Source organism: Schistocerca piceifrons, chromosome 8, assembly GCF_021461385.2.
Source record: "Schistocerca piceifrons isolate TAMUIC-IGC-003096 chromosome 8, iqSchPice1.1, whole genome shotgun sequence".
In the NCBI taxonomy this organism is placed as follows: domain Eukaryota; kingdom Metazoa; phylum Arthropoda; class Insecta; order Orthoptera; family Acrididae; genus Schistocerca; species Schistocerca piceifrons.
Window position 1 is genome coordinate 312,733,649 of NC_060145.1, and position 13,072 is coordinate 312,746,720.

At 37.4% G+C, this 13,072-nt stretch overlaps 1 protein-coding gene across 4 annotated transcripts in view; it reads right to left on the reverse strand.

Annotated features, from left to right (window-relative positions):
• Positions 1–8,408: 8,408 nt before the first annotated feature.
• The window catches only part of LOC124711732 (DNA-binding protein Ets97D-like), a 73,716-nt gene continuing 69,052 nt past the window's right edge, over positions 8,409–13,072 (reverse strand). For all 4 annotated transcript variants that reach the window (XM_047241944.1, XM_047241943.1, XM_047241942.1 and 1 more), the window contains one exon: positions 8,409–9,271. In XM_047241944.1, coding sequence (XP_047097900.1) covers positions 9,128–9,271 — 144 coding nt within the window. In that variant the 3' untranslated portion in view covers positions 8,409–9,127. The remainder of the gene's footprint in view (positions 9,272–13,072) is intronic.

The following is a 13,072-nucleotide window of genomic DNA, read 5'->3' on the forward strand; positions in this document are numbered from 1 at the left end:
AATAATGAGTATTTGTATTGTTTTGTAATTGGGTATGTTAATAATATTGTTACTTTACATCACTGCATGACAGTGAAGTTAGCAGCTTTCTGGTGGACCACAAATGTCATCACGTCTCACCAACCACAAGCTATGAAGAAGGCAAAACCGATGGGGGGGGGGGGGGGGGGCGTACACATTAGTGGCCGTCCACAGAAGAAGATCGCTGTTACCTGACGGTGGCAGTACCAGCGGATGAGCAGATCGGAGACTTCAAGCAGCCTGTCTACCTACAACTGCAGTCGCTGTTCGTCAAGAAGATGATATCGCTATGGAAGACCTTGAGCTGTCTGTCATTACCCGCAGATACTATTCTTCAAGAAGATGCCATCGCCATCAAGAAAGATGTTGAGTAGCTTAACTTCATACTCAACTAACATTCCCCAAAAAGATGTCGTCATTGGAGAAGAAGCTGAACAGAATACCAATAAATATGATGACAGTTCCTCAAGAAGATGATCCATCTTGCAGAAACAGATGAATAATTAGCAAAATAATGCAATAATCTGACAAAGATAACCACTAGTTTCATGACCTACGTCAAGATCAAGAACGATGCAACCAGGACGCGACTCCCCCACATCGAAGAAACCATTGATGTAACCACCAACAGAAGATGAAGTAGATGCAGCTGCTTGACTAAGAAAACAAGCAGATGACATAAGAAAATCACGACATCTGAAGCAGCCCCAGATAGAAAAACTTAGGGCAACAGTTGACAACAATGCTCAAAGCTTCTATGTCTGGTCGGCAACTATTCAAGATGGGAAAGTTGAAAACTTACCAACGTCTACTGCTCTACCAGTTAGCAAGCAGCAACAAACAAGATACTTCGCCACTCGCCAACAAGTAGGCGGCAGATGAACCAACATCAGCCTGATACAGCTACCAGCCTGTTCAAGAAGAGGAGAAGATTGCACGTCGCATGGGGTTCCTGTTGCCTAGTCATCCGAGAGGCAGCAGACTGTGATCCCAGCCTGCACAGTCTGCTCCATCTCTCATGCGAGTAAAATGAACTGATGGGGAGCTGAGCGGTGATTGCAGACAGTAATACAGGATGTACTGTCTGCTTACTCTTCGAGTGTCACACAAGAGAGAAGACAACGAAACTGATTACTGTACACACTTTGTAACAGCATTATTATGTGTAGTCTAATTAATTTAATAATGAAATTTTTAGACATGGCAAATAACATAGGACATTCAAAAAATTACTTAATCATAGTTGGAATTATTCAAGACCTGAATTACTTAGTTGGCACTTTCCTTAAGCCCAAATTACTTTAGCATTGAGATAATTAAGGAATGAGATTTTAAACAGGCAAAATTCTTAGGCATTCATAACATTAATTGTGAAATACCTAAGTAACTACTCCTAGAAAATTTGAAATTTTTAAACGGGCAATACTGTTAGGCCCATAGGCTAAAACTCTTGACAAATACCAATGTATTTTTAGCAATGTATCTATATCGTAATACGGAGGTAACTCACAAAGTCCAATCATCAACGCACCCCACAATAAAAAGAGGATTGCGCTGATAATCATCCAGGGGGATGATGACGCAAAGATGAAAATATAAAAATAGTACCCAAAACCCAATACAAGCCCCAAACCCAAGAGCCAAATTTCATAAAAAAAAAAAAAAAGAAAACTAAGTCCCACTGTGATAGCATCACTTGAATAGTAGCAAGTATACTGAAGAGAAACAATGTAAAAAGAAATCTAGTATAAAGTAACTTAGTATTTTTGCAAAAGAAAGTAAAATAGAATTCCTTTTGTACCAAATTAAAGTAAAAGTAGATCGCAAAGTAGAACAAGTGACCTCAAAGAATACTCCTTGTGAGTACTCATTGAGGACACCATGAAATACAGAAGATAAACTTATACGTTGTTAATGTGCTTCTAACACTTGCTTGATCGTGTCATAACTTAAGATTGTTTTTACATTCTGGAGATTTGCGATCCGCTAAAAATCATTAAGCTTTGAATAGGTAGATCAGCAGCTTTGAGTATATCATTATGTAAAGTCAAGATAGGAATAGAACCAAAACTGTCTTAAATTGATTATTATCAATGGAAGACTGAACTTTGTCCCAAAGTGATAGACTGTTAGTAATTTAACGAAAAAGGAAATGAATATTAGTATCGAAATCTGTGAAAATACTTAGATTTCATTAAAGCAACTCGTGAAATCTGGATCTTGTTGCAAACTCTTTGACTGAAATTTATGTAACTAATTCCACCCAGCTTAGGGAAAGGTTACTGCTTTAAGACACTAATAGGATGTGCTTAGACTATAATAAACCAGCATAACGTGAATTTACCATGTTTGACATTTATTTCAAACCAAATAATATTTAGTGCTTATGAAATATTTTATCAGTGCAACAATACAGTATTAATAACAGAGTGCTGCACACACACACACACACACACACACACACACACACACACACACACACACACTTTGTCGCTTTAAAAAGTTACATACTGATGCAGACTATTTAGCTTATGTAAACTGAAAACTTTAGTGGAGAAACTATTGATGTATATAGACTGTAGCCACGATTAGTGCAATAATAGCGGTTTGTACGCATCTACGTGTAGCTGTACTTGTACACGTCGGGGAGCATATGGTTATTTGAGCTGGCTGGTAGAATTAATATGCACTCGGCGTGAATATAGTGCAGCAGGGCAGACTTCTTTTGTAACGATCCTCATCAGACATTCTACCACTAGCTGGTCGGAGGACGAACTATAAACTAACATTTTCAATAGAAGAAGCAGTTACACTAGTCACCGAGCCGCTATTAACCCACATCCTGGGGTGGTGGTCCATTGCATCTTGACCTCAACTTTCCCCTAACTGAAACCCAACATAACATCCAATGCCACGAGCAGTAATGTACACATTTAATAAAAACTGAAAAGAGCTGCTGTTGAATACACCATGCAGAAATATGGTCCACAGTGTTATGGATCTTCCTCTAATCATGGAAAATATCAGTTTCTTGCAGATGAGAGGATGCTGTCAACCCTATCTGATAAATTGTTTACATATACTAAGAATATTAAAATGGTATTATACTTCCTTGTAACACATCTAACGTTACCTTAGCTTCTGTTGAACATTCACCATCCAGTATGCCATCAGTCAAAAATTCCATGTAGCTGATAACATTTTTGTTATATTCTTTAACAGGTTACAGTGTCAACCATTTATTAGAAAGATAGAAACCACTTGTCCGCGTGTGCATTTCATAATCATACAGGGGTTCACATGAGTAGTCTTTCCTGGACCCGCTCTGGTTCTTAAGCTTCTATCCCTCTAACAATGTCGTGATGTTTGAGCTCAAAATATGCCCTAGGATCCTTCAACAGAATGCCATTAAGGATACTAATCTGTATGTCTCAATACACATGGACTAGAAAAGGAGCTATTTACAGAATGTATTTGATGTAACATGTAACAGGTATTTGCTTAAGGCCTGGAACCTTGTTTGCTTTGAATACTTCCAGTTGTAATTCAGTACTAGGAGTTTGTTGCACAGATTAATCAGATTTTATCCAGATCAGAATAGATGATTACTTTTCAAGTAACTGATTGATGTCATGAGTCTCAGCACAAAATCCTGAACATTTCTACAGATATGAGACGCTTTCCAAGGAGGTAACTACTGATAAATAATATCCAGATAGTAGTTATGAAAAGTTGCATAAGATGTGTTCTTCATAAACAACAATCATATAACCTAAGCACAGACTGAGGAACAGAATGACAAAGGCTGAAAAGAATTTTGCTAAAATTAATAACGAAGCAAGCCAATAAAATTCAACATCAGACATTATAGACTCCCAGGTAATTTTTGACTGTCCTCCGCTACTTATCGATTCAACAATCAAAGAAGGAAGATTCACCTGTGCTAACTATGATACTTTTCAAAATAAACATTCGGCACTGGGCTAATCTAATATCGGTAGATGAGTGCATAAAAATGTTCTGTCTCTATACAAGTGAATGCTCTGTTATGCAACACAGGAGTGGGTTTGAAAGGGAGATTGGAGTTAAACATGCTATAGAGATCTTCATTATCACAGGATGGAGAAGGAAATAGCTGTTACACTGTTTACAGGACTCAACCTATGATTCATCTTTCTGAGAAACAACAGATAGAAGCAGATGCAAGCTTTGAGCCAATCCATGTGCCTTAGTTTATGTTCAAACTGGAACAGCAGGGTAGCAATATGACCGGAAAACGTGAAAATACTCAAGGAAACTGATTTTATCTCACATACAATGAAACAACCTCTCCTTCCCACAATAAATAAAACTTTTAGTGTCAAGACTGATATCAGATACATACACAATAACAGAAATTTTAGTGACAGTACTAAATTAAACAGTAAAATTGTATAAAAAATTCAATTCGGAAAACTGATAAATCCACTCATCTAATAGAAACACACATAAGTGGGAATGAGAATAAATGCTCTCATTTCAGGTCATAACTGTCACCAAATAATACTGGTCGACCTGTCTGTCTTTGTGGCTTTAGCACTTTTTCTTTTTATACAATTACATTGTTTCCTTTCATACTTTTCACTAAAAGTGAAGAATCCTGGAGATACTAGAAGGTTTCAGATAGATTATGTAATGGTAAGACAGAGATTTATGAACCAGGTTTTAAATTGTAAGACATTTCCAGGGGCAGATGTGGACTCTGACCACAATCTACTGGTTATGGACTGTAGATTAAAACTGAATAAACTGCAAGGAGGTGAGAATTTAAGGAGATGGGACCTGGATAAACTGACTGAACCAGAGGTTGTACAGAGTTTCAGGGAGAGCATAAGCGAACAATTGACAGGAATGGGGGAAAGAAATACAGTAGAAGAAGAATGGGTAGCTTTGAGGGATGAAGTAGCAGAGGATCAAGTAGGTAAAAAGACGAGGGCTAGTAGAAATCCTTGGGTAACAGAAGAAATATTGAATTTAATTGATGAAAGGAGAAAATATAAAAATGCAGTAAATGAAGCAGGCAAAAAGGCATACAAACGTCTCAAAAATGAGATCGACAGGAAGTGCAAAATGGTTAAGCAGGGATGGCTAGAGGACAAATTTAAGGATGTAGAGGCTTATCTTACTAGGGGTAAGATAGATACTGCTTACAGGAGAATTAAAGAGACCTTTGGAGAAAAGAGAATCACTTGCATGAATATCAAGAGCTCAGATGGAAACCCAGTTCTAAGCAAAGAAGGAAAAGCAGAAAGGTGGAAGGAGTATATAGAGGGTGTATACAAAGGCGATGTACTTGAGGACAATATTATGGAAACGGAAGAGGATGTAGATGAAGATGAAGTGGGAGATATGGTACTGCGTGAAGAGTTTGACAGAGCACTGAAACACATGAGTCGAAACAACGCCCTGAGAGTAGACAACATTCCATTAGAACTACTAACAGCCTTGGGAGAGCCAGTCCGGACAAAACTCTACCATCTGGTGAGCAAGATGTTTGAGACAGGTGAAATAGCCTCAGACTTTAAGAACAATATAATAATTCCAATCTCAAAGAAAGCAGGTGTTGACAGATGTGAAAATTACCGAACTATCAGTTTAATAAGTCACAGCTGCAAAATACTAATGCAAATTCTTTACAGACGAATGGAAAAACTGGTAGAAGCCGACCTCGGGGAAGATCAGTTTGGATTCCGTAGAAATATTGGAACACGTGAGGCAATACTAACCCTACGACTTATCTTAGAAGAAAGATTAAGGAAAGGCAAACCTACATTTCTAGCACTTGTAGACTTAGAGAAAGCGTTTGACAATGTTGACTGGAATACTCTCTTTCAAATTCTGAAGGTGACAGGGGTAAAATACAGGGAGCGAAAGGCTATTTACAATTTGTACAGAAAACAGATGGCAGTTATGAGTAGAGGGGCATGAAAGGGAAGCAGTGGTTGGGAAGGGAGTGAGACAGGGTTGTAGCCTCTCACCGATGTTATTCAATCTGTATATTGAGCAAGCAATAAAGGAAACAAAAGAAAAATTCGGAGTAGGAATTAAAATCCATGGAGAAGAAATAAAAACTTTGAGGTTCGCTGATGACATTGTAATTCTGTCAGAGACAGCAAAGGACCTGCAAGAGCAGCTAAACGGAATGGACAGTGTCTTGAAAGGAGGATATAAGATGAACATCAACAACAGCAAAACGAGGATAATGGAATGTAGTCGAATTAAGTCGGGTGATGCTGAGGGAATTAGATTAGGAAATGATACACTTAAAATAGTAAAGGAGTTTTGCTATTTGGGGAGCAAAATAACTGATGATGGTCAAAGTAGAGGGGATATAAAATGTAGACTGGCAATGGCAAGGAAAGCATTTCTGAAGAAGAGAAATTTGTTAACAGCGAATATAGATTTAAGTGTCAGGAAGTCGTTTCTGAAAGTATTTGTATGGAGTGTAGCCATGTATGCAAGTGAAACATAGAAGCTTTCGAAATGTGGTGCTACAGAAGAATGCTGAAGATTAGATGGGTAGATCACATAACTAATGAGGAGGTATTGAATAGAATTGGGGAGAAGAGGAGTTTGTGGCACAACTTGACTAGAAGAACGGATTGGTTGGTAGGACATGTTCTGAGGCATCAAGAGATCACCAATTTAGCATTGGAGGGCAGCGTGGGTGGTAAAAATTGTAGAGGGAGACCAAGAGATGAATACACTAAGCAGATTCAGAAGGATGTAGGTTGCAGTAGGTACTGGGAGATGATGAAGCATGCACAGGATAGAGTAGCATGGAGAGCTGCATCAAACCAGTCTCAGGACTGAAGACCACAACAACAACAACAACAACAACACTAAAAGTGCAATCTCTAAGTATGAATTATTTCAAGATTTTTTCAGTCTGCTCTTTGCTTTTCTACTAGAAATTTTATTTACTTTGGAATGGTTCTTTGGTGTGTGTGTGTGTGTGTGTGTGTGTGTGTGTGTGTGTTCTGATTACTATGAGAATTAAATAATCATTATAGTGTTTTTATGGCATTTAGTGATATGCTTTCAGACACATGATTAATTATAGTGTGATGACTGGGATTATGTGGGTATTCTTCTGAACTAACTTTGAGTGAAGTTTAACATAGCCTGAGTAACTAGTTTCAGTGGTTTACAATGAAACATTTTGAATTTTCTGCAATAATTGTGTTACAAAGACTGAGTATTATTTTTTGAACAAATTTTAAAAAATCATCAATTTTTTAACTTTCTAGTTGAACTCTTAATACTCACTGATAAATGGGAGGGGGGAGAGGTGCTCTCCCTCAGTAAGCAAAACTTGCTCTCACAATCACGGAATAAAACCACCACCTTGAGCAGTATTATCCATAAAAAGCACATTTGGCTTTGAACTCTGGTCTGTTTCTGACAGTTTTTATCAGCCAGACTGTTGACTACTCACTTACTAATCTCTGCATTAAAAATTTGAGTCAAATTGCCCAGCATAGCTTATTGATTGGTTCATACAACTCTATCAGAAAGAATCTTTCACATTTTGAAACTTCCTGGCAGATTAAAACTGTGTACCAGATAATGACTCGGACCAAGAGCCTTACCTTTTGCAAGCAATGCTCTTATCTACTGAGATATTTAGAGCATTGGTTACAGAAGGCATTGTTCCAGGTTCAAGTCTCATCTGGTGCACAATTTTAAACTGTCAGAAACTATACACTCACATCATCTTGTCGCATGTGCCCTGGCTTGTCACAACTGAATGGAAGAAGGAAAAAATAAAATCTTTGTAGAATTATGGATAAGTTATTAAACATAATGGAAAATCTTTCTTATGATTATCTTTGCCTTGTCTGTATAATCTACATTGTAACATGAATCATATTCACAAATTTCTCATCAGTGTTAATTGGTGCTACTGTTAAACATAGCTCCTCACTGCAAGTTCAAATATTGGCTGTGAAACTATCAAAAGAAAAACTGACAATTATTTACATAAGATATATTGTTTTATTTTTCACAGAAAATATATTTCTTTTAGCAATTTGTTAACACATGGTTAAGGACAAAGAGGAGGAAGTGAATGCTCAAACTCCAATTTTTAAAGAAATACTGAAGCTACTGAAACTGAATAACTAGAATATGCAGCAATAAAAGCTATTGTCACCTTACTGTAGATTAGGGATGCACTTATTGTAAATGGGACATGGAAAAACGATTTTACTAACCTGCAGAGAATGACCCCAGGGAAGACAAAAGACTGTTCCTTGTTTGAAATCATCATCATCATTTTTTTTTTTTTTTGCAGAATCAGTTGATTACAACTAGAATATCGGGATAAAGGGAAAATTTTCACGACATTCAGTGGGTAAATGCATGTCTATTGACACAGATGTAGAACATAGACATCCATACACATCACTTATATTTAATATGATTACCAGGAGAGTGGAAAAAACCACTCCAAATGGAAAGTGTTTTAAAATACAGATAAGAAAAACTTTTACTTATCAGAAGGTTGTTTTGTTTATCTTTACAGCTCCTGCCCTCTGGTAAATAGAAATTTTCTTCCCCTATTTAAGTACAGTACGCAATGTTTTTCGGCCAGTCACCAATACAATGAATGTATGTGTAGCTTCTTGAACAAGCATTTCCTCCTCACTGCAAATTCTTAATTTTTTCCCCCTCAAGTCCAAACAAACCACACTCATTTCAGAACAGGAGTTAATAGTATGTTACCAGTGTGACAACTAATTTTCTGTATACCTTAAAGCACATTCATAGTACACGAGTGTTCTGACTTGGCACCTTAATCAATTTCCAAAAAATGAACAGTTATGGGGGGAAAGCTATGTAGTCAGGTTTGCTTCATTACAATTTAATTATATTTGCTGTAACTTGCTGTGAGTTTCTCCTTATTCCTGGTGTAAACATTCACTTCCTCCAGCAACCAATCTAGGTCACAAATAGATCGAAATCACAGACAAAAATCAGGCAAATAGCAATATCATGGAACATAAAAATTTAACATTTTTATGCATATTTATACTTTTTACAGTATGGCATTTTTATTTACAGCTCAGCTTGAAAAATTGGACTCTAAACGAGCCTGAGCATGAGCATTTGCACACTCTGTGACCAATTTATGCAGTTCACGGGCACTATAACCAAGTAATTTCTTCAGGTCACATACAAACTTGTACACAAAACGTTTCCCATGCACCTGAAAGAATAAAAAGAAATATACAACTTAGTTATGAGTAGTACTGCTTTGTGTGTCTCAAATATCAACCTCTATATGTCAACCAGCTTCCTTCAAAATACTAACATAACATATTTATATAAATAAATCATATGCTAATGTGACATATTACTAGTTTTCTAATTGAAGAGTACTATTGTAACAGCAAATGCGTCATCTTTAGAGGGCAGGTTGAGAGAATGAATAGCCCATTTTCCATGAACACAGAATGTTCACAATCTCCCCTAACCACTACCCCTCAACAAAAAAGTCAGAATGCATGATTCTGTAATAGAATTGTTGCAGTATTTCGAACTAATTGGCCATAATGAAAAATTAATTTATTATACTGAAGCATAAATTTACATTCCTGAATTGAGCAATGTGTCCCATGGACATTTTCACCACTTGCGTAATATCCATTTCTCTCTGTGCCCACATCTGCGTAACATATGATTACCAGAGTTCTCCTAGCAAAACACTGCAGCCAGGCACCTAGCACGAGTTTTGGTGTTCTTGTAAAGATAAGTCATTTCAAATTATAAAAACATTTAGTTGAGTACTGATTATGTGGTAAATAGGTGTATTAGTGTGCTTTCTTAGCTTACCATTAAAGGTTTCATTTTTCTTTACGTAGTATAGCAGAAAACGCAAAAAGATCGTACAGTCGGGTTACAGTCGTATTTTCTGTTTACGTTTTGCTTCAGCAAATCTATAGAATTTCGTTTAATTGTTCTTTGCTCTCTCCAGCAATTTAACTGTAGCATACCTCTTCATTATTTAATTCACATTTCTGGAAAGTAGTTGTTTCATAAACTTTGCACTGTTGTTTTAGTTTACATACAATGCCGTATATTTTCGTGTTTATCTGTAATTAAACTGACTTATTCTTAATAAACTATTATGTTTATCATGTGTGAAAAGTGCTTGACTTGCCTTAGAACTGTTAGGTCGGGGCTTTGGTGTGACAGGTGCTGTAATTTTTTCCAAGTGGGTGCCTGTAGTGGCGTGGGAATAGGGGAAGTAAATGAGACTCATCAGTGGTTTTGTAGGATATGTAGTAGAGATAGGAAGATACCAGAACAGGAGGGGAAAATTGCTGTCCTTCAGGCTGGGGAGATCTTGACAGGTTAAGGAGAGAGAAGGGTAAAGAGAGGTGGGAAGTGGCAACAGGCAACAGGAGGAACAGGCCTAGAACTTTGTCTGACAGCTTCATAGTGAACGTAGAAAATAGATTTGTCTTGTTGCTTCAGTTAGAAGCTAGTGAGCCTCAAGCAACTGCAGGTGTAGACTGGGCGCAACAAACTTTCAGCAACAAATTGAAAAGTAAGAATGTAGGGAAAAAAGTAAACAGAAAGAAAGTGTTGTTGTTAGGTAGTTCCCACGGAAGAGGTGTTGGCCAACTTTTGCAGGATGAACTAGGATAAGAATAACAGGTCACCAATTTTTTTTAAACCTAGTGCTGGTCTGGAGCAGGTGACAGAGGATTTAGGATCACTTTGCAAAGATTTCACTAAGGAAGACACCGTGGTTGTAGTGGGTGGGCCAGTTAAGAAGGGAGATAAAGAAACAGCATCAAATTTCTGTCCAATTTCAATTTTGCCAGCATTCTCAAAAATTTTAGAAAAGGTAATGTACAATCGGCTTTATAACCATCTTACCACAAATAACATACCATCAAAGGTGCAGTTCGGATTTCTAAAGCGTTCTGATATTGAGAAGGCTATCTACATTTACAGTGAAAATGCACTTAATTCATTAGACAAAAAATTGCAGGCAACTCATATATCTGGTGATCTGTCAAAGGCATTTGAGTGTATAAATCACAATATCCTTTTAAGTAAATTAGAATATTGTAGTGTAACAGGAAATGCTACAAAATGGTTCAAATCTTACATCTCTGGCAGGAAACAAAGGGTGTTATCAGGAAAGAGACATGTATTACACTATCAGGCATCATCCAACTGGGAACTAATTACATGTGGGGTCCCACAAGATTCCATTTTAGGGCCCTCACTTTTACTTGTGTATATCAATGACCTTTCATCAGTAACATTACCAGATGCCAAGTTCGTTTTGTTTGCCGATGATACAAACATTGCAATAAATAGCAAATCGAGTACAGTCTTAGAAAGATCGGCTAATAAAATATTTGTGGACATTAAACACTGGTTCCTAACCAATTCTTTGTCACTAAACTTTGAAAAAACACACTACATGCAGTTCATGACTTGTAAGGGGTGTTCCACAAGTACATGCCTAACATACGATGACAAGCAGATAGAAGAAGTGGACAGTGTTAAGTTCTTGGGATTACAGCTTGATAATAAATTCAACTGGGAGGAGCACACCACAGAACTGCTGAAGCGTCTTAACAAATCTATTTGCAATGTGAATTGTGTCAGCCATAGGGGATATAAAAATGAAAAAGCTGGCATACTGTGCTTACTTTCATTCCATAATGTCATGTGGGATTGTTTTTTGGGGTAATTCATCAAGCCAAGCTAAAGTTTTCCAGGAACAAAAATGTGCAATAAGAGTTATATGTGATGTGAACTCAAGAACATCCTGCAGAAGCCTGTTTATGGAACTAAGGATACTAACTACTGCTTCCCAATACATTTATTCCTTGATGAAAGTTGTCATTAAAAATATATCACTTTTTCAAACCAACAGCTCAATCATGGAATCTATACTAGAAATAAGAATAATCTTCACAGGGGTTTAAAGTGACTTACTCTTATACAAAAAGGTGTGCATTATTCAGGAACACACATTTTCAATTACTTGTCAGCAGCCATAAAAAGCTTAAACCAATGAAATTCAGTTTAAGAGAAGCCTAAAAGATTTATTGGGGGCCAACTCCTTCTACTCCATTGATGAATTTCTCAGTAGAACCAACTGATTTGTGTGGGTGGTCCATTGATAGTGACCGGGCCAAATATCACACGAAATAAGCATCAAATGAAAAAACTACAAAGAACAAAACTCGTCTAGCTTAAAGGGGGAAACCAGATGGTGCTATGGTTGGCCCACTAGATGGCGCTGCCATAGATCAAATAGATATCAACTGTGTTTTTTTAAATAGGAACCCCCATTTTTTATTACATATTCGTGTAGTATGTAAAGAGATATGAATGTTTTAGTTGGACCACTTTTTTCGCTTTGTGATTGATGGCGCTGTAATAGACACAAGCGTGTAAGTACATGGTATCACGTAACATTCCGCCAGTGCGGACGGTATTTGCTTCGTGATACATTACCTGTGTTAAAATGGACCATTTACAATTGTGGAAAAGGTTGATGTCGTATTGATGTATGGCTATTGTGATCAAAATGCACAACGGGCATGTGCTATGTATGCTGCTCGGTATCCTGGATGAAATTATCCAGTGTCCAGACCGTTCACCAGATAGTTAAGTTATTTAAGGAAACAGGAAGTGTTCAGCCGCATGCGAAATGTCAACCATGACCTGCAACAAATGATGATGCCGAAGTAGGTGTTTTGGTTGCTGTCGCAGCTAATCCGCACATCAGTAGCGGACAAATTACGCGAGAATCAGGAATCTCAAACATGTCGGTGTTGAGAATGCTACATCAACATTGATTGCACCCGCACCATATTTCTATGCTTGGCGACGACTTTGAACGTTGTGTACAGTTCTGCCACTGGGCATAAGAGAAATTACTGGACGATGACAGATTTTATGCATGCATTCTATTTAGCGACGAAGCATCATTCATCAACAGCAGTAACATACACCGGCATAATATGCACTATTG